The following is a 23,955-nucleotide window of genomic DNA, read 5'->3' as shown; positions in this document are numbered from 1 at the left end:
TTGGAGCAAAAATTAATGTAAGACCCAGTTTTATTTTACTATAATATAATAGAAGACTGGGTCTTATGTTAATCTTTGCTCCAAAAGATGCATTACAGCTTATTCTCTTGCTAGGTCTTATTTTGAGGGAAACGGGGTATGAGTAATATCCGGGGGAAAAAAATGTTTTTATGCATTTCAATGCATCGGTTTTAACAAAAAGAAATGCACCACCTGTTATAAGCAAAGTGCCTTAATTAATTTCAGAATAATAGGTACTAACAAAACATCACTTAAAATGTCACACAAAATTTAGATAATAAAAATTCAAATCAGAAAGCATATTTTAAAATAATATATAATAATGATGAATCATTAAGAAATTGAGCAGTATGAAAAAACACAATGATATGACAAACTCTTTGACAAGGAATTAAAACTAAGATTTCAAGAGAAGTAACCGATTTGTAGTGGCCTCCTATTTTATTCTAGACAACTTTACATATAAATAGGTCACCCCTTTAGGTAGGATGATATTTTAAGATAGATACCATTGTCATTTTACAAATTAGGAAAGTAGGCTCTGAAAGACTGGATCACTTGCCCAAGGCCACTGCAGCAAAACTGGAATTCTAACTTGGATGCAGTTGTCTCCAATGTGGCTGTTCTCTTTTTATATTAATTTGCAGTTTCTTTAACCTGAATGGGTCTTTAAAATATGATTTCTTCTTGAGAGTTCTTGTGAGGATTAATTTGAGATACTGAGAAAGAGAGCATGGCTTATTATAGGTATTCAGTCTTCCTTTCCTTTTAACTTAGATTTCCAGCTACTAATTGCTAAAACTTATACACAACCCACTCCTAGTGTTAACATAGGAGCCAAGGAAAGAATTAGAAAAATAGTATTTTAATTAATATGTTCCAAACAGGAAATACCAAAATGTGTTTTAGGCTTCTTTCCTTTTAACTTTAACTCATTTAATTAATTACGATGCTTAACTGCCAAATTAGCCAGGCGCATGTTTCCTATTAGCTTCTACCACTGTGAAGGTAATACTACTAGCAGCCTAAATAAAAATGTTACCTTGTTCTAGTTTATTTCAGAAAATAGTTAAAGATTAAGTGCTCCAAAACCAAAACTCCAGTTCTTATTCTTATCTCTGTATCGAATAGTACACACTGTTTGATATTTAACTGGTTGTTGATAACATCTATTTGTAGAAAAGTTATCTTATTCAGTTACATTAGGGGTACATTTTGCAGAGTTCATTATAGAGGACCTATCAGGAAGTAACATTGTTGAACATGCAATATTTTATTAGGCTTTAAGCTAATTATCTTATGTCTGAGAAAAATGCTTGACAACATTTACTTTAATTATTCTCAACATTAAAATTATCCGAGGAATATGAACTATAACCAAGGAACTGGATTTAATTTTTGTATTAAGCAAAATTCTCATAAAGCTTCTAGCTTTTGCTACACTGCTGTGTCACCACTTAGCCTACCTCTACTGAACATCATGCCACCAGCTTGTACTGCAAGGAGTTGTTGAGGAAACTGTTCTTGATATAAATAAGTTATATCGTATTAAGACATGTGAGCTAAATATCTTTCAGTTCTTAGTAAGAAGAATTTCATTATTTTAAAAATGAATTGATTGGTTGACTGAATGATTGATGGCATATATTTTTAATCATGCAACTGGTTGTGTTTCTTTCTTCACATATCACTAGTAGAGCACCCCAAGAAACATTTTCCACTCATTGTGATAATACCAGTATACATTTTATGTGCCAACCTCACCTGTGATTTCATCTTATTTTTCATATCCTTGTTTTATCATAACCCTATTTACATTGAATGAATATTATTTTGCCCCCAAGAGGATAAGTCTTTATATTTTTAAGTCATTATTTGCTTTTCGTCATGGTTGCCTGCCAAACATAACCGAGATTACTTCACTGCCTATAATTCTTTTAAATTATTACTTGGTTTTATTTTTTATTGTGAAAAATCTTTAAAAATGCACAAAATAGAGAAAATTTTATAACTAATGAATAAACGTTTGACCCCAAGCACCATTTCCCTTCTTTGATAATTTTCAACAAATTTCCAACTTTGCTTTTCTATTCTTATCTCTACATTTGTAGGTAAAATAAATATTAGATGCCATGCATCTATTTAAAGAATTTTCCTTAAAAAATAGTCCACACTCAACAAAATAATAATAATTCTGTAATAATTCAGCTGGTTCTCAAATTTCTCTGATTAACTCATGAATATCTTTCTATAGTGATTTTATTTTGTTCAATAGATATGCCAATAAAGATGTCACATTCCATTTCTTACTTTTAATCTACAACACCCATCACCTTTTTATCACGCCATTTCTTTGTTGAAGAAACCAGACCATTAGACTATAGAATTCCCACATCCTATATTTGGTTATTGTCCATCTCATCATGCCATTTAACATTCCTTTTCCCCTTAAGCCAATGTTTCCTATGAAATCATAGTTTAATCAAGGGACTCAAATAGATTTAAGTACTTGTGAGCAGAAGTGCTGGTGCTATATACTTCCTGAGGCATTGCATTAAGGGGGACAAAATGTCTGTTGTTACACTTTTAGTGATGTTAAGATGAGTATGTTTAGGTATTACCTACAAGTCTAACCCACCGTAGCAAAATTCTCCATCAACAATATATCCTTAAAATCTTGCTATAGCACATATATACCTATATTAGTCCTCTTAATAACTTAGTATATTATACAATAACTTAGTATAATGACTTAGTATAATACACAATGCTTCGTATAGCATTGTACATTCAACAAGTGTCCTATTTAAATACATTTAAGGTATTTCCAATATTTTGTTATTACAATTATTTTTCTATTAATAATTATTTGAATAGAATATTTTGTATGTTTCCACCATATTAGGAATAAATTTCTAACAGCTGAATAGTTGGGTCTTAAAGTAAATAAAGGGATTTATAGATTTGCTAGATATTGACAAATTTCCCACCAAAAGGGAGTGCATTCTCACCACGTGTAACTATTTCATGATAAATACACATGAATAACAAAAGTGCATAAAGTATCTGCATAAAAGTGAGAAAAACGTATATTTTTAAAAAGAATATCAACTCAACTGTAGGAAGAACGTCTCACGAAATGGTTATTCTAAGTTTGTATTCAAATAAAAGAATTTCAAGTAGTTTCTTATTAAACTAAAATAAAGTGTAAAAAAACATAAACATTGTTATTGCCTTCTTTTGACAATTGTTAATATGACATTATCTATAATATAAAAATATTGCATGAACAAAAATTCAGCATAAAATATTAGAGCCTGAAATCACCTTACAGATTATATCTAATTCCTAGTAGTTAAAAATATGGACACTGAAATCCAGGAGGTTGATTTTCTCAAAAGTATGCAGTAGGATCCAAGATTTTTTAAGGTCCAATTTAATTTTATTTCTACTTTATTTGAAAATGACTGTATTTAAGGTATTATTAGTAATAAAAAGCAAAATAAGTAAAAGCTTGCCTCTGTAGCCAATTATCTAAATTTGAATGAACAATTAATCCCTGTAACCTACTTCAAATGGAGTAATTTTGGTATTTGGAGATATGACTTTGTATGCTTTAATATAAAGTATTACAAACATAATAGGATCCATTCTTAATTTATACAAAAATTTATCTCATACTATAATTGTATGTGTATGCATGTGTTTATGAATATGTGTTTGTGGTGGCTGTTGGTAATTATTAATTTTGAGGTCAACTTTATGCATCAACATTAACCTTGCAGTTATTACTGACGTGACTAAGTTTCAAAAAGTAAATCTAGATCTACAAACTCTCCATTTGGTTATATAAAATGATGAAAACTGGGATTATAATTGTTTTCTTCAAAAAAATAACTGCTTTATTAAGTGTTTACTTAGAATGTCCTTTTTTGAAACAACTGTTGTTTTATAGGGTTTTTTATTTTATTTTATATTTATCTTCCATCTGGATTTGTATTTCCATAACAGATTTTAAGATCACCAGAATCATGTGTTCATGATATCTAGCAAGGGTCTTGCACATATACAAACTGGAGCTGAAAAGACGAAAAGCAGCCTAAACAATATTTAGCTCATCAATGAAATATAAATAAGTACGATCAGTGTTGTAAGATACTGTGCATCTATTCAACACTTACCAGAAGGATGAAGACTCTGTTCTTCTAAAAATTCTAAATCAAGCATTAGATCATCTTCATCCAATTCACAAGATCCCAAATTATTCAAAACATCCTGATGAAAAAGCAAAATCAATAATTAGAGACAGAAATACTGAAAAACTGAGGAAATATTCACATGTAGATGCCACAAAGCAAAAAAGAACTCATATTAGAAGTGAAAAAATTTAACCAATACAATAAAATATTTGACTATCTTTAAATTATCACCCCAATAACAATTTTCAAGAATTATTATCAAAATATTAACTTTTCCATTTATTGGTATGCTAGCTTTTTTAAAAGAACATGTATAATTAAACAGAGATACATATGAACAAGTAAGAAATATTAAAATACAGTAAAGTATTTTAATCAAAACTTTTTTAACGATCATGAAATAAGATAAGACTTTGCTCTTTAAAAATGCACAAAGAGGATATAAAAGCTTCCCAAATGCATAGAAGTCTGTGAACTGAAATTTTAGATGATTTTTCTAATATTTATCTTTCATATTTGTGTAACATTCTTCTGACACATATAATGAATTGTTTCTCAAACAAATTTTGTACACAGTACCAACTGTGAGACATTAACTTAGACCATATTTGGAAGTGGGTATCCAGTTATCATTTCCCAATCATTTATGTTAGACTAGGAGGAATGAATGGAGGAAATAAATACCTATTAGATTAACTGATTATTGATAATGTGAAGACACGGCAAAATGGCAGTTATGGCGAACCAAGGCAAATGGCGAACCAAGGAGAGAGGTATCGGGAGAAGACAAACTGCCTACACTTTGATCTGGTACTTTTAGCCTCCAGAACTGCAGGAAAATACATTTCTGCTGGTTAAATTACCCAGTCCGTACTGTTTTCTTAAGGAAGCTCCAGAAAATTAATACAACCAACATTTAGAAAGCAATAAATGTTGAACAAAGAAAGAAAGGAAAGAAATGAGTGCCTGGCATATGACTGTCATCTTTTTTTGCTGTTATGTCAAGCAAGAACATCTTCCTCATCGGAGGAAGCTTCTATGGTTTGTACAGTATTTTCCCCTTTTATTTGGACCCATCCTACTGAATCCATCTAGATACAGAAAAGGGTACCAGGTTATTACATGAGCCAAAACCCGTTTGGATGGGGTTTATTTGTGGATGGTTCAAGATGGGCATCTTAACCAAACTTGCTGGTCAGAGAGTAGTTTTATAGAAATGATAAAAATTTGTGTTTATGTGTGTGTGATGGATATCGCAGCAAAATGCTGTTGTATCAGGGACCTTAGAATTCATTGTATGGTTAAGACCATTCTAAGGATACTTGAAAAATGAAAAATGTCATAGTAGTAGGTCATCTGTTTCCTGGTTCCAGGAGGTCCTGAGGTCCAGAGGATACTGATCTTTTCAAGACTGGACTATTCAACCCTCTTTTTGATGTTGTAGTTAATATATCCACCCACAGTTTGAAAAACAAAGTAAATTTTTTTTAACAAAGAAATAAAATACTTATGAAACCTGCCACTGTTCTTCGAACATTTAATTTAAGATACACCAACAAAATGAACAACTTAAATTTGGGAAACTCACTACATTGTTATAATTTAATTTTCATTTTGCAGGTGACTCTTGACATTTGTATTAGCAGGGGTCCGTTTACTACTGGTCTAAATGAACTTTTTTTAAATCTACCCATGCTAACTCATGTTGTGTTGATATCTTGCTTACTAAGCAACTTTCTTGCTAGTATAGTGGAAAGTATTTGAAACTGGTGAAACCTCATAATAAAAGGATAGTAGATGCAGTAACACAATCTTGCAGAAAAAAAAAATCACTGTGACCTCATAAACCTAAAAAGAAATATATTTTCCAGATCTCTCCTTAAAAAAGACCAATAGCAGCAACAATATGTTTGCCCTCAGCCAGCACTTATGGACAATTCAGACACTTGTTGCCCAATATCCACCAACACAAAAGAACCAGGAGTCCTCAGTTAATAGGGGGGAAAAAAGAAAGAAAGAAAAAGCACAGAATATTTCTAGAACATCCTGTTGTTGCCAAAAAACAAAGTTTGTCTAAAATAAAAAGTCAGAGGCAGTTTTGAAAGGCTAAGAAAAGTAACCCTAAATGGCTTCTCCTTGGCTAATTTCTGACATAACAGATATCAAAAAAATTAAAAATAAAAACTAAATCATTATGACTAAATGAAACAATTTGAGTCTGTTAAAGGCTTACGGTGTATAATACTCAAACTGAGAAGTTAGTATGAAGGATATAAAGAAGCACTAATGATATACACAAAAAACACACAAACAAGATAGAATCTTTTAAATTTTTATTGTTTTTGTGAGTTATAATAATATATGGATTTCTTGTAATTATATGTACATTTATAATATGAAGACATATATTTCTTTTCATGTGTGTAAGGAAAGACTTGCAAATAAAGTAGAAGCATAAAATACAGTTGTTCTGTGTCAGGAATAGAAAGGACTTACCAGCACTAACAGTCACACATAATCACCAAGTAGAAAAGGAGTCCAGCATTTAATTAACATTAATGATCATGCCCAGTTTATAAGGTGGTACAACTGTGTGTTTCAGACATTTGATAAATTAGTGGACTATCTAGAAGTGGTAACTAAGCAGAAATAGTCTCTCATCTCCTGGTAGATAAAAACCTAATAGCTCTCCATAATAAAGATATAATAATGAAACTAATTATTTTACTAACATTAATATACCAGGCATATATATTATACTAACAGGAAAACTGTTATGTATATAACACAAGCCATTGGAACTTAAAAAGCAAATTATTTTGTGAGCGGACATTAATATTGCACAGAATTAAAAGTTAGGCATAAACTTGTAAAGGCACAAGGGCATATAATAAGTAAAGATTGATTGAAAAAAGAAAGTCCATCCTGATGGTCAGTATCTTGAGTTTAAATCCTCTGAATATACAGCAAATTACAACGACTAGAAAAAAAAAAAATTATCTAGTAAATAACCTGGAATATGCAAATTTAAGAAACAACTTTTTTTTTTTTTTTAAGTCTGTATGGTTACTAAATACTATGGAAGCACAAAAATAGACTCAGATATTTTTGAAATTCCAGGGAAATGTGAACATTTTGATATCAGCAAAGTGTAAGAAGCAAAAAGATAAAAAGAAATGAAAATCTTTGGTATGAGCATATTTGTAACCAGTTTTAGGGAAAGCATAATGATTTGCTTTGGGATGCTTGTGATATGTATAATAATTTTCTTCTCTAAAAGTGGCTAAAACATTTAAGATAAATTGATATTTTAGATTTCGTATTTTATTAAAACATTGGGGAGAATTTTATTATATAAAATTTCAACCAATGTTTAAGTGCCATAGGAAATTTAATACATATTCCAGTTAATCAGCATGTAGGATTTATGTGAATACTTTGAGAACCACTGATTGTTTAATTGTAAGGAAATACTAATTATTTACTAAATTTGTAAGATTAACAAATTTGGTATTACATCAACCATAATTATTACTAACTATTATGTAAGCATATATTTAAAGTTCTGTTAACAATACTGATTACTCATGTAACCTCCTAAATGACTGAAAGCCATTAGAGTAAACTAAATAATTATTAATGAAGTAATTACAAAATTAATTTTCTAAACCCGAAAGACATAACAATGAACCTAATAGGCATGTTTTCTTTTCTCATAAACCTTACAAATAACTGTATCCTAATAAAGAAATGCCAACCTCTTTGATATATAAATAAAATAGGTATTATCATTTATAAATCAGTCTCTTGTGTTTTGGTACTGTGAATCAATTCTCCAGAACCTGGTTGCTATTGGCAGAAATAATACAATCAAATTTTGAAGCTACAAAGTTCAGAAAACAAGCTCTGATCACTACATTAATAGGTAACCACTCCATAAGGTCCATTCTAAAGCAACTCTTTAGCCTTATCTGTCCCTTTATTATGATAAAGATGACAATTACCATCTTGCTAAAACTAAAGAAAGCTGAGACAGGTCACTACATAAGAAAGTATTGCTCAAAAAAGAAAGAATTCTATCAAAGGAAATTATTACATTATTAAAATATCCTTAATTGTGGTATTATAAAGATGATAAAGATGTCAATTAATTTCATTGTTGTACTATTATATATTAGTCAAAGGACTTTCCAAACAGGCTTAAAATATTTACAAGCAAGTTGTGGCATCCTGGTCTAGAATTCAATAGTTGTTTACGAATATTTAATAACACAGTACAACTGCTCTGATTATTTGGTCTCTTCACTTTTAGTGAAGAGAGAATTATTCAAAGTAATAAGGGATAGTCAATCTAGTCTGCATTCTTCTTCTAGTCATTCTACATTATCATCACATGCTATGATATACATTTCATTCTCTGCTAATCATAGGAGTCTGTCTCCACATTGAGTAAAAGGAAAATATTATTTTATTATCGAAAATGTATGAGGTAGCATTGTACAAGATCCTTAGTCTAACTTCCCTGTGTGTCTAAATATACATTCTGAGACTTGGCTTATAATAACTATATTCTTTTTTACATGGGAAAATATATAAAGTCGACTAACCTGATAAGTATCTTTAAATAATTCATATTACCCCCAGAAAGATAAATTATGTGAATTCTAAAAAAAGAGAGATGTAAAAGTCACAAGGTACACACATCATTCAAAACAGGCATTGGAACAGGCTGGGAACATACAATTTGACAAGAGTTGAGTTGTGCACACCTATATATGTAGTGGAAAAGAGAAGATAATACATAACTGCATGCATATATTTTAATGATATGATTTCACTGTTATTTTTTGGGGAAGAGAAATTAACATGATGATATTTTATAATTCCTACTCTTAGGATAGTTACTTGGTTTTTATTTGTTGGTTGTATAAAGTAAAGATAATCGTTATGACAGTTACTTCCACCTTTCAACATGGCAGCCATAAAGTATTTCCAAACACAACTTTCTCTTTGCTAGTTACTGATTTTAACTTATGGATTTCAGTAGCTCAAAATATATTTTCAATAAAAATTTTCAAAAATGCATCTTAATTCTTAATCCACCCTTACTCAGAAGGGTTCCCACTATAAGTCCAAAAACATACATTCTGCAAATATGAATGGTGATCTTATGTTATTCATTAAAATAACATATTGCCATAATAAATATGAGCATAAGACAATATTTTGTTTTGATTATTATGTATTTTTTGTACTGGTAAAATATCTAGCAAAATGAGATTCTTAAAGCTATGCCAAGTTTCTAATTCGTCCCTTTATACTAAAAGTAAGCAATTCTATAAGTTATTCCAAGTAGCACAGTACTATTTGAGTTTCAGTACTGAAATACTGAAACTCAAATATCATGCTACATTTCACTTTTTAGGAAAAGTTAACATTTGTGTAGATTCATAAAACCATAATTTTACATGGATTTTAAGTTAATAGCTGGATTCATACAAAATATAAAATTAAACTCTTAACATTTTCTTTTAATATATGTGAACAAAGAAATTGAAATTTTGTTATTAAGTAATAAAAATAGAAAACTAGGGAGTGTAAATATATCACATAATTAGTAAACTTCATAATTCAAATTTGAAAAATTTAAGGATTGGTGTTAGTTTAAAAAATGCATTTTTTGGTCATCATTTAAAATATGGAAAATAAAAAAAAAAAAAGATGTCTTTTGGGTTCCATTTTCATGACAAAGTAGAACCAATGTCACAAATATCATATCCTTGATTCTAAACCTGACTAAATCAGTTTGTGTCATTGTCAAAAGAAACACAAATAATTTGATAAAGATTAGAGATTTCAGAGAGATCATTATTTCTAGCCTTCATTTTTCTTTGTGTACTAGGGGAGCTGAGCATTCCACAGTTATGAAGTGCACTTCATTATTTCCTTATTCCTTATCCCTATCAACGTTTTTCCAAGAACCATTCTAATTCTTCAACTTCCACTTATAAATTTTTCTGCACACTTCTCTGAGATTACTCTCATTAAAGTATTCATTTGAATACATTCCCTTATTGCCATAACACACACACACACACACACACACACACACACACACACACACACAAGTCAATGGTATGTGTCTACAGAATAAATACTAACTCTCTTGACAGTCAAAATCCCGCAATACAATTTCTACTTACCTCTGCAAAATCTCTTCCCACAAGCTTATTATTACAACCAAACTCATGTATTAATTGTTCTCTGAAAATTCCATTTGAGTTTCTTGTATTGCCCTGAGTCTATCCCCTTGTTCCAAATGCCTGAAAAGTAATATAAGCTAACATATTCACTCTTATATCACAGGCATGTTTTACAATACTACTTATAACAAGTGCTAACAAGTGTTTCTTGATGATGTTAGGAAAGTTTAAAAGTCTTTCTCTAAAACATTCCTTTTCTGGGCAATATGTGCTGGTTCTCCTGGAACATAAGACCTCCAGCTATACCCACACTATGCAGAGTATGAGAATAATTCAGACTGCTCATTGTACTTCCTGCTAGAGAATCGAGAAAAACATATAAGACTGTCAAATTCTTTGTGTTGCATCTAAGCAGAGAATTCCTATGCTTTCAGAATCTCTAGCGTTGTATCATTATAGTGTATGGAAAATAATATCTCATTTACCTCAGAATGTCTTATGTGTGCTATGATAATATTACTACTACTACTAATATCTGATTTAATTGTATGTCAAAGAGGTATCATATCACCGAACTATTTTGATGAAGAACATTAGTGTCCGTTTTAAAATATCAATTTTTTAAAACTATTGAATATTTTGAGAAAACCATATAATCCAGAAGAAGCACTCATGTGTAATACAAAGGAGTATTTTAAAGGCTTTTCATTGCTAGCCCTACACTAATTTAGTTGTCTTAGAATTTCTAAGGTGCACTTTTTTTTTTAAAGTTGTCATTTTGGCCTCATTGGAAATGCTTATTTTTCATCATTACCAGTGTATATGAATCTGAAAATTGTATGAGTCTCCCAACACTTTAGTATTCCAATATATGCTGGATGGGAATTTGCCAAAGAAAACATTATATGAAAGCTTGTTAACAAGTGACATAAAGCAAATTGATCCTTTCCAGATGAAGATAGCTGCTCTAGAGAATACTGGGTATTTTTAGACAGGTAGAGTTTTTGTATATTTAGGCCTCAAGTTTTCTTCTAGCTTTATCTTTATATATAGGACCCTATGGAATTAATACTTTACTAATTTAGAAATTTGAAATTGTCATAATTTTACTTCTAAAATAGGAATCAAATTATACAATAATATTTACTGTGTCAACTTTGTGTTAAATAATACCATATAGTGGGAAAACCAAAAGATTGGGATTGATAAACCTGATTTCTAACCCCAGGCAACCACCAAAACATCTCTGACAACTGAAACAAATCATAACCTGCCTGATGCCATTCCCTGAAATACATATTAGAATGGTTATTCTCTAATAGTAATTCTACCCAAATCTAAAATGTTACCATTTGTAAGACAGCTATGAGCTTCTTTCCTATGATAGTATGCTACTCAGACTTACCCAAACTACAGTCTAAGGGCAGAGTTCCCAAAACTGCTCTGACTTCTGACACCGACAGCAAGTTTGGAGTGTTCACAAAAACCCTCAAGTGCAATATTTCATAGAAAGGACTTACAGAGCTTACTGAAAGCTATACTCACGATTATGATTTAGTGCAGGGAAAGGATACAGGTCAAAAAATCAACCAAAGGAAGAGATGCATAGATTAGAGTCTGGGAGGGTTCCAAATAAAAGTTTCCTTTGTGCACATGATATATCACTCTCCTAGCACTGATATGTGACAATAGATGCAGAGTATTGCCAACAAGGAAGCTCATGAAGCTCCGCATCCAGATTTTATTGAGACTTCATTATATAGGTATGATCAATTGACTAATTGACTACATGGTTGATCTCAGCCTCCAGATTGTCTGTTGTCAAATGACCTGAAGTTTCTACTCTAAATCACATGGTTAGTCTTTCTAGTATGGCCAGTCCCACCCTAAGACTGTCCGGTGTTCCCAGCCCGAACAAAGATCCAGTGTGGCCAGACCCCACTCTAAACAAAGACACTCGTAGGTATGACACAGATTACGTCTCAGAAACTGAGAGCCCTGGCCCAGAACTGCTCTGGGCAGGGCCCAATTCTTCCCTATACATATACAATGTTTTCATAGATGGTGAATAACTCGTGATCTAATTGAGTTTTAAATTATTTAAGCCTAAATACAAAAAATAATTATGTTATATGATTCTTTCTCTACTTTGTCAAATTCCAGAGTCATGTCTGCAGGTTGGAATTATCATTGTGAGCTTTTTTTTCTTTTACAGTCAATGTTCATCTTTTAACAATAAATAAATAATTCACTAAGATAATGTGTACCAAAGTATTGTATACATAGTCTGGGTTAAAGTCTTACTGGTTATTTTCTACATCTTTTCTATATTGTATTCATAATTATGGTAACAAAAATTAACTTATTTCCTTATTCAACAATATTTATTGAGGGCTTACAAACTGCCAGGAACCGTATAAATTCCAAAAAATAAATGAGAAAAGTGTCCTAATCTAGACAATCAATACAAACAAATAAACAAGATAATTTCAGCTACCAATAAAAGACATTTTTAAGAAAAGATTAATATAATATTCACCAGTTGTAGGAGGCAGCTACTTTACATGAGGTTGGCAGGGAAGACCTTTGTAAAAATGACATTTGGGCTGAGTCATGAATGACAAGCAAACATGAAAATCAGAAGGAAAAACATTCTCAGCAGAGGAAACAATACATGCAAATCACCTAATGTGGGTGTAAGGTATGTATGTTAGTAGGGCATAGAGAAGGCTCTAATGGTTGGAGCATAGAGGTGAGATGAGAATGATACAAGAGGAGATCAGAGAAGTAAGCAGCATGTAGGTCATTTGATAATACCTTTTGGGCAGATAAGAAATTTAGATATTATTGGAGAGTGACATGATTAAATATACATTTTAGGAAAATCATCCTACCCACTCTGACAAGAATGCATTGCAAGAAAGCATTTTCTAATGGATCCTAACAGCCAGGAAGGCATGTATTGTTTTACAGATGAAAAACTTGAGGATTAGAAAAATTAAATAACTTGCCTAAGACCATGCCACAAAAAGTGGCAGAACCAAAATTCAAACATAAGTTGCCTGAAGAATAAAAGTCTCTCCACTAATTTTCCCTTCACATGACATGAGGGTATGTGTGTGTGTGGGGGGTGGGGTGGGGTGGTGAGGAGGGTATTTTTAGAGATATTGAAGGTAATCCACTCAAATCCTCTCAAATAGTAAGAACTATTATATTTTTATTGAAAAGGCTAGTAAGCATTTTACTAGATGTTTGGACACACATAAATGAGCATGTATAGTTTTTAAAAGGGGGTCTAGACTTGTTTCCTTAAAACTTCCCAAATGGGTATGCTCACAGTTTTGCTATTTTCGATTAAATCTCAAACAAGTTAAACTTTTTGGGCCATAATTCACTTTCTTGTAAAATAAGGGCAAATCATTCCTGATAATCTACTTCCCCTATCTGTAATTCCTTTCACATACAAATGATCCTTCACTCTTCTGAGATAATGTTAAAAAAAGTCTAACCTGTCAAATTTTGCTTGACATGTTCTTTCTTTTTCACAGCTGCAAATTTTTTTTTTAAATTAAATTTATTGGGGTGACAATTGTTAGTAAAATTACATAGATTTCAGGTGTACAATTCTGTATTACATCATCTATAAATCCCATTGTGTGTTCATCACCCAGAGTCAGTTCTCCTTCCATCACCATATATTCGATCTCCCTTACCCTCATCTCCCACCCCCCACCCCCCACCCCCCTTACCCTCTGGCAACCACTAAACTATTATCTGTGTCTATAAGTTTCTGTTTCTCATTTGTTTGTCTTGTTCTTTTGTTGTTTTTGGTTTATATACCACATATCAGTGAAATCACATGGTTCTCTGCTTTTTCTGTCTGACTTATTTCGCTCAGCATTACTCTCTCAAGATCCATCCATGTTGTCACAAATGTTCCTATATCATCTTTTCTTACCGCCGAATAGTATTCCATTGTGTATATATAGAACAGCTTCTTTATCCATTCATCTATCGAAGGACAAATTAAACTGAATTTCTATCTTATATTCACACTTTCATCAAGGTCCAATTAATAATGCATTCCTTTATGGAGACTCCCTCATCTTCATGTGGTTACATTAATTTCTGTTAACCACATGAATTACTAACATTAATTTATTTCCATGCGGCTTATGATAATATTCTTATTTATATCATCATGAAAATAAATATATGTATTATTCTCTCTTTGTAGCTCCTACAATATTTCCCACAGGCCTACATAGGCTAATACTTTAATTCAATCAATAATTATTTATTAAGAAACTTATATCAGGTATTGTGCATTGCCTTAAACTTTGAACTTGTTAAATGGAATATTATAATACATAAATTAGAGCATTTTCTGACTTAGTAAGAAATCCATACTTATTTAAATAATTTGTATCTTTTACTTGTTAAAAGTATCGTATTGAAGCTATGTTGAAAAGTAATATAATTCCAGTTACTGGGTTATTTTCATATTAATGTATTTTGTATTAAGGTACAAACAAATATATCCTCACAGGCAGAAGTAGCACACCATTTGCAGAATATGAGATGTGATCAAAAGCTACGGTGAATGTTTAAACTAAAAAAAATGTATTACTATAAAAGACACATTGCCATTAATCCCCCTCAAAATGTTCTCCCTCATTTTGAACAAACTTATCTCATTGTTCTTGCCACTTTCTGAAGCAGTTCTGGAAGCCCTCTTTCATGAGTGTCCTTTCGTTGTGCTGCTGTGGCTGTTGCAATACCCTGAAACGATTGAAAACATTTACCTTTCATGGTTATTTTGACTTTGGGGAAGAGCCAGAAGTCACACGGTGCCAGATCCAGTGAATCGGGTGGATGAGGACACAGGTAACGTTTTTATTTGACAGAAATTGCCCTACCAGAAACAATGTGTGACACAGAGCTTTTCCGTTGTGATCATAAAATACGGTGAATGCCACTGCTGAGTGCCATCCAATAGAAAAGCAGGGATCTTCAATATGGAACCTTAGTAACAGTGTGTGACAAGTTTCAACTTGTTCAGTACAGTCAGTCAGGTGTGAGCTACGGTTGAGAGAAGGTGTGTTTAAAGTGTGTCGTAAATCATCCCCCATCATGACAACACTGTGTCACACATCGCTTCTGGCATATGGCAATTTCTGTCAAATAAAAACATTAGGGGTATGTCCTCATCCACCTTATTCAATGGATCTGGCACCGTGTAACTTCTGGCTCTTTCCCAAAGTCAAAGTGATTCAGGACATTGAGGTAGACATGACAGTTCAACTAAAGACACTCACAAAAGAGGACTTCCAGAACTGCTTCAGAAAGTGTTAAGAATGATAGGATAAGTGTGTTCGAACCAAGGGAGAGTATTTTGAGGGGGATTAATGGCAATGTAAAAAATTTACTGTAAAAATGTTTATTTAAAAATTCATCATATTGTTTGATCATACCTCATGCCTTTCTTTTTTCTTATAAAATTAGAACTCCCTATCTATCTATTTGAAAGATTAAATTTGTATTCCTTTAAGTACTGGACATAATAGTATTTTAATGAGTAAAATAAAACAGTGTTACATCATATAAGAGAAAGACAAACATTTCAGCAATATTAATATATAGAGATATAACCAGTTTAGAAGTGCTTTAACATCAAAAAAGAATATATTCAGTTTTAAATATTTATAGTGCTCTATGAAGGTATATAATACTATTTCCTATTCTTTGAAGGACTAGTTTAAAACACAATATTGACAGACATTCAATAATAAAAACACATGTAATCAAAAAATAAATATATTCATAAATATCAAGTGCCTGTCAATATGAATTTCATCTAAAATGTAGAGAACAAGAAAGTATCATTAAAGTGCAAATCAGAAAAATAATTATATAGATGATGGCCCAGCCATAATAGAGCTGGTTCATTTCTTCAGTTTGGTATGTTTGCTAACTTATTTATCTGATATAAAGATTTTCAAATGCATTTATCCTTCTGGTTAGATCAATATAAAATTTTAAAAATGTTTTTATTTTTTCTTAATCACTTGCAAAGTTAAAGACAAAATTGGAATATTCTATCCTGTTTACCAATTCACATCAGTTTTCTCTGCATCTAGTCCATATAAAGAGCGTACCCTAAGGAGGTAGGAACGGTACAAGAGGACTTATAGAATTCTAAACAAATGAAGTGCTTTATAATTAACCGAAATCTACTTCAGTACTTAAAATCCAGCAACACAAACCAATCAATTCAACTTCATTAATGTATAAATTAATGGGATTCATGATATAATGATGGAAGGTATATGAATAACAATGAGGATAAAGAAAAATAATAAGTTTAGAGAAATATCAATTAAACAAAGGACATTTTAAATCAAATTATAGTTAGTTTACAATACAAAACTGTTATTTTCTTTCCACTGGCAACTCATTTTTCTTTCATTCTTATGAATAAAGATTGAAATTTACTTCTATGACCATTATCCTAAAATACATTCATTAAGTGCATTTTACCCTTCTTTCTTTTTTTCTTCTCACCATAGCAATAAGATCATTATTTTGTGAAATATAGTGACCATTATTAATTCCATGTACACCATGATATTCTTTGAAGTGAATGCATTAAAAAAAACAACTCGTGATATGATTACATCTGAATTTGTTTCCATTTTATAAATATATAAAACTAACATAATGCAAAGTAAATATGAAATCAGCCTTTGTATTTTCACAAATATGTTGTTTTTGTTACAAAATATACTGTTGTTTCTAAAAGGCTCGAACTTTTCAAATGCTTCATAAATTTGAGGAAAGTGTAGGAAAATAATGAAATAAAAAGTTTTTAGTATCTTAAAATAAATAACCCAAAGTAATTCAGGATATTAAAATGAAGTCCTACCTGGTGGTTCCTTTCTGCTCTGATTATCCTGTATCCTAATTACCAGAGGGCTGTGTAGTGATGGCCGAATAAGACTGGTTTCCTGTACTTACTTTCAGGCCACACGGTTCTGCCCTCATCTAATAATCCTTGCCCGTAGGATGCACATATTTTATCATTGTTAGATCCTTGGCTGTTGCTGCATCCTTTGAAGACTTTGACCCTGACGTGTCTAACAGTCCTGGGGACCATCAGTGTCCAACTCTCTGATCAGGGCCATTGTGCTTTCCTGTCTTTTATGCTTACTTATGTTTTAGCACTCAGTTCTTAGATTATTTATTTTTCCTGTTGAACTTTAAAATCGTTGGGAGCAGGAGAGAGGTCACACAATATCTCACAATTGAATGAATTGGCTATTTAGTACATGTCTGTCCCTGAGGAGATTATCACAAATGAAACTCTTAATTCTCACCTGGAAAATGAAAGAGATTGGGAATGGTTATCAATTAAAATTTCTGAAGGCATGGACAATGACAACTATTCCTCACATGGCTAGATCCAAGTAACAGAAACTCCAAATTTGTTGATGTATTTTCAGAAAACATAAGAAAAACAAATTTCAAAAATAAAATAGTGGAATAATTAGTTTGAATAGTTATGAAAATCAAAGAATTTAAAAGTACTCTGGGTGGCAAAAGCAATTTCCAGGTTAAATTGTATCTTTCCACATAAAATAAATAGACAAACATTCAAAAATTAATATAAGTCTACAGAAAATCACAAATGGTAATAATATGTCAAGTGCCTTGAGCATAAATATAATTAATGATTTAAAGATTAAGTAATACAGGGTCGGCCAGGTGACTCAGTTGGTTAGAGTGTAAGTTCTTAACAACAAGTTTGCCAGTTCAATTCCTACATGGGATGGTGGGCTAGCGCCCCCTGCAACTAAGAATGAAAACGGTGACAACTAAATTGAAGGACAACAATTTGACTTGGAGCAGGTGGGCCCTGGAGAAACACACTGTTCCCCAATATTCCCCAATTAAAAAAAGAAAAAAAAAGATTAAGTAATATAATACTATCTTAAAATTTATCAAAATTAGTACCAGAAGATTTATTTAATTTGTATGTATTTTTGTAAGAAGGGAGGAATCCATTTTTATCATTTTCTCACTTCAGCTTTATTATACATATTTCCCTGTGAAATATCTTTTCTCTTTAGCTAACCATTTTCTGAGACATTCAGCATGCATATCACAATTATCAGTGCTTTTATTATAATCCTGAGAATATATCTCATTCTTATAACATGCCATATACAAGTATATCCCAATTCCTGTAGAAACTTAAATCATTTATTTCAAAGGTTTCCATTATGCCATCTTAATTCTGTTATCACTAGTCCTCCTCATTGTATCAAGCAAATGGTTTCTCTGTGATATACCACTTTTTCCCCTTCCCCTATATTCAATATATGTTATCTTCCTTATTACCATTGATCATGTGGCAGAGCATTTCAGTCATTGATACCCAAGAGGCTTGACAAGTTCGTAAGAGTGTGCTTCACATGATTATCTGACATGGGGGGAAAAAAATTGTTTCATAACCCCAGATCTTCAACTTTTTCTTGTAGGTGAACATTAACCTGCACATTACAGACAGACTCCTTGGAGTTATGTTAGGGTCATGTGACCAGGTTTTGACCTTAAAGCCATCCTATATATCCTCTAACAGTTTTTCTCTGTCTCCAGGTAACCAGAAATCCATATATTAAGATGACAGGAGCATAAATGGAGAGTCTAAGTCTTAACAGGAAGGAGAGCTGCTCTGGAGAGTTGCCAGATTCACATTGGATTTTTTGTGAGCAAGAAATAATTCATGCTGTGTTGAATCCATTAAAATTTCTCATGGTTTATTTCTTAACACTGCATAGCCCAGTCTATCCTAGCTAATAAGTTCTCATTCTGTTTTTACACTTATTTCCTGTGTTCCCTAGTGTTCCAGTTTCATCTTTAAGTTCTGTAATATCCTAATAATCATTCTTCTGCAATAGACTTTAAATAGCATTGTGCTTCTATCTTTTAGCATATATCTATTACTTTCTTTTTATCTTATTGGCATCATTGACTTTCACATTGGCATTATATTTTGTGTACAACTTCCTTAAGGGGATTTTATAATGTGTTTCAAATATTATGGATTCAACTTTTTTTTGTACTTTGCATAATTTAAATGCTATTCATAAACACTGAACCATGTGGCAAAACTCAGTGACTATATATTTAAATTATAGGATATATCACACTTCTTGTAGAGAGACTTTAATAATACATATTCATTGGCACAATGAATGTCTATATCACATTAAAATCAAATTTATGATATTCTATTTTGGTAATAACAATAATTTAGACAACTATGTCTGAAAGTTGGTCCAAATTACCACACTAAAATATTTTTTGATTTACTTTGAGATTCTAGGCTGCAAAATCAAGACACATTATCTTAGCCATATTTGGGATACTGCAGAGTTGAGAATTAAATGAGTTTATATTCTCAATCCGTTTCAGTCAGACTCAGTTTGAAATTGTAATTTTCAATAGACTCTAAGGATATAAAGATTAACTGCATATTGCCATTAGAAACCTTTAAACCCAATCTGTCACCTGCCAAATATATGTACAGTAAGAATGTACATGATTTTTGTGTGAAATTCTAATTTTGACTATGCAATCTAGCTTTGGATCCCTTCCTCTTTAAAGAATTTTGTTCTTTTTCTGTAAATGGAAATAATCGACTCTGCTTATTTAGCTCACATTTGTTGCTAGGATAAAATTTGAAATAATAATTGCACAATGTTTTGCCAATATCATTTATCATTAATTCTAGATACCAAGTCAGGTATGAATTTTAGGTCTTTCAAAGCTAAAAATATCCAGCCCGTACACAAGCAGTTTTTATTGTAGGCAGAAGTCAGCTCAGTGCCAGCAGACCTAAAATTTTCTAGAAACCTGAAATTATTAAATTCTTTAAAAAGCCATAAATAACTGAACAGTGCTCAATAAAATGAATAGACGGTTAATAAATACTTGCCAAGTGAATGAATGAAAAAATGAGTACATGATATAATTTATTGATAGAGAAGAAATAAGAGCTAAATGGAAATAAAGAAAATTAGAAATAAGGAAATAAGGAAAATTAGAGATGAAACAAAAAATAGTAATACAGAAAAAAAGATGCTATTTCCATTATTTACTCTATTTTCATAAAAACATTTTAGTTTTTAAAATTTTAATTACAAATATGTCCTATGGAGAGTTTATTTCCATGCAGAGTTTGTTTCCCTAATTATTGTCTATTTCCAATTACATTTTGTTAATCTCTGTAAAACCACTCATTTCAGTCACTGTCAGCGTATTAGGAAATGTTAGATTTGGGTTATATTGCATTTCCTACACCGTAGTGGAACATAATATTCACGAGTTGATTAATGTAAGTTCTCTTCTTAAAATTCGGGCAGTGTTTACTTCTTATGTATTTTGTTATTTCCTTTAATTCCATCTCTCAGAAGTCATCTTTGTTCAACAAATTAACAGCTTTTGATGTGCTACCGATGTTTTCCTTGGAGACCACAGCTCTTTTAGAGTTAGATGTTACTTATTTAAGCCATTTTTCATTAGACTGAGTTAGGATTATGCTACCCAGATTACACACAATTTGTGTAGCACCTTTACCTAATTATACCAGTGTGTTGATTGATAGGTAAGTACATATTCAGATTTATGGAGCTAAAAAATTTCAGTAAAAATTAAATTTTATTACCTAGCTATAAATGTTAGCCAGATATAATCCCCTTTCTGAAAATTAGCTTTCACAACACATTAATATTATTTTATAATTTCAAACATAATGTGTCTATGAAATGTGTGTAAAGTGTCTAAGATTTTATCCTATCTGCAAGCTAATCTTTAGCCTACCACAGTTTTATGTTTGCTAGAAGACATACGGTTCTTGAATCAGATGCAAAGAGCTTTATTACTCACACCAATAGCAATAGCCAGCATTTTTTGGTGATTTCCTAAGCGCCAATTCCCACAAGTCAACCCAGGGAGCCAGGTGATAGGTGTACATACACTGGGTTATACTACAGGAGACAAAATCTGTCTGATAGGTGCAAATCTATGATAATGGTAAGTAAGTGTACCTTCCATTTGTTTCGGAATAAGACACTCTCTATTTTCCAAGTCTGTCCACTATTACCCATCCTTGAAAAACTATTCTGGCACAAAGGCAGTGAGTGCCTCTGCTTGCAAGAGGTATAGAAGTATGAGAGATCCATGGAAAATACTGGGTCTTTACAATGTCGAACTCTTTGCTATATCTTAACTTAGAACTAACTACAACACCCTGTTGTCCACTCTGATTAATTGGTCAGTCTGACTGACCAAGGCTTGGACCAAATCCATCCCATTTGTCCCATAGAGCATTTAATTAAGGCTTCTAACAAGACTGCAGCAACAATAGGAAACTGTTTCAGAATCAAACTCAACCATGCCCCCAGAGCCCCAGACCCAGACAGCTGAACAAATCCTACAACCGATCAGGGCCTGCCATAAAAGCTATGTGGCTTTCTGTACTGACCTTTCCACTTGACCCAAAACATTAACCCAGGTACAGCAGGAAGTATGAAGGATTGCAGGCTCAGCTTTGGCAGGCAAGGAAAAATTCTGGGCAAATCTATCATCAGTAACTGTACAGGTCAGTGAGTTGTGGCTAACCTGAGTGCCTCCCAGAGCTAGTTATGTCAATGATTACTGAGGCTAAAAGTAGGAAGAAATTTTATACCACTTTTTCAAACTGGTGATTCCCATTGTAGGGGTAATGCATATGTAGTGCACATTCATAACGAGTCACTTATTCCTCTTTGAAAAACCCCTAGTAACAACAGGCAATCTCCTTTTAGAGAGATCTCTGCAGTTATCTGAGGACTACATAATCTACTGGTGTTATTTCCTTAAATACTTGAAAGTCATTTATGACCACTTTGAAAATGCACATGTTTCAGAAAGGAAGCAAGTTAATTCCTGGCTTCTAGACACACACACACACACACACACACACACACACACACACAAATACAATACCAGGGCTACTTACGGTGCCTCTGAAACAAAAGTGTTTTTAACAATTGTTACTCCTCTAAAAACGGAGGACACAGATCAACAGTGCCTTCAGTGTGGCCCCCCCCAGCTGGCTGGAAAGCCTTGGGTACCCATTTAAGTTCAAATAATTGGATCTAGTCCTTGTTTTTGGAGGGACTACCTGAGGGAAATCAGTCCAACCTGTCTTGATGTCCATAGCACCAGTCAGGCGGCATTTGTCTGCCCTACAAAATGACTGAGTGATAACTTTGGAAATCTGGATGTAGAAGATATTAGGAGCTTCAGCAGGTGTTTTCCATTGGAGGTGCAAAACTGGAACCATCTCTGTTGTAACCAGTGGACTCTGCAGTAAGTTCAAAGGGGGTTAGTAATTAAATCATGGTTAGAGCCATCGGGTAGGGCATGGTAGACCCAGCACTCAATTAAAATTAACTACATTGTAGTAGTTTGAAAGAGCCACACCAGGGCGTTTTCCTTCATGTGGAAGAAAACGTGTGTGATACTGAAAAAGTAGAATGATTAATGTCCCTCCTTCCCCCATACCTCTCTGGGTCTAAGTTGTTCTCTCCAGGTTCTGGAGTTGTCACTCTCCTCCTACTATAGATTCCCATGTCCCATTATAGTCATTATATTTTACCTTTTTCCTGTTCCCAGCCCTCTCGTCTGGAAGGAATACAGTGAAAGAAAACAAAGACATTTTTTTCAAGTCCTACAGAGACTCACCGTATCACTCACATGGTTCATGAGAACCACTGAGGGGATACTTAGTGAACAGTGCACTCAATCGATCTAGGAGCTTGTCGATGCAACAAAAGATTCCAGATAAATGATCTAGAATTAAGTATGAATCCTCTAGGCTCCATTTTGGTAGAGGAGCTACCCAGAGGGTGGGTCAACCAGGCCATATTGAGGTTGCCATTGGGGGAAATAAAGAAAGACACATCATGCCAAATAATAGGTGAAATCCCAAATTTTCAAATAGATCTTTATAACCTCCTTTTGTCAGGTAGTGACTTGGAGGAAATGACCCCTCTCCGGGGACAGCTGCACTCATAACTAAACTTTCTTATTAAGATTTTTTGACCAGGAAGAAATGAAGGGGGTATAGTAAGAACTATTTTTACAGTTAATTATTGAGCAGGCAATTCCAACACTCAACAACAACAGTTAACTGTAGATGATGGAGAGTGTGGAAGTTTCATTATGTCGACTGGCAGCCCGTCTAGTGGCTTTTGTAGTAAAAGGAGCACTAAAGTCAGTCTACAAAAGCTTGGAAAACAGAATATACAGCAAAGATTAGTTTTGAGGCATATAAAACTGTGACCAATGTGGGTTGATTGAACAGGAACAACACTATAATCTAAAAAAGTATCAAAGGCAGTGAGGTCCTACTTAGGGGGTGGGGAGGTGTCAAAGGTCCAATGTAGTCAATGTGCAGGAGTGGGTAGGAACAATGCTCTGTA

At 32.6% G+C, this 23,955-nt stretch overlaps 1 protein-coding gene across 4 annotated transcripts in view; it reads right to left on the bottom strand.

The window, feature by feature from the left end:
• CCSER1 (coiled-coil serine rich protein 1) overlaps nt 1-23,955 on the bottom strand; it is a 1,120,696-nt gene that overhangs the window by 899,185 nt on the left and 197,556 nt on the right. For all 4 annotated transcript variants that reach the window (XM_074323491.2, XM_074323500.2, XM_074323504.2 and 1 more), the window contains exon 4: nt 4,203-4,296. In XM_074323491.2, coding sequence (XP_074179592.2) covers nt 4,203-4,296 — 94 coding nt within the window. The remainder of the gene's footprint in view (nt 1-4,202; nt 4,297-23,955) is intronic.

Source organism: Rhinolophus sinicus, chromosome 1 (genome assembly GCF_057876585.1).
Source record: "Rhinolophus sinicus isolate RSI-liver-muscle chromosome 1, RSI-T2T, whole genome shotgun sequence".
In the NCBI taxonomy this organism is placed as follows: Eukaryota; Metazoa; Chordata; class Mammalia; order Chiroptera; family Rhinolophidae; genus Rhinolophus; species Rhinolophus sinicus.
This window is presented reverse-complemented; position numbering and strand designations above follow the sequence as displayed.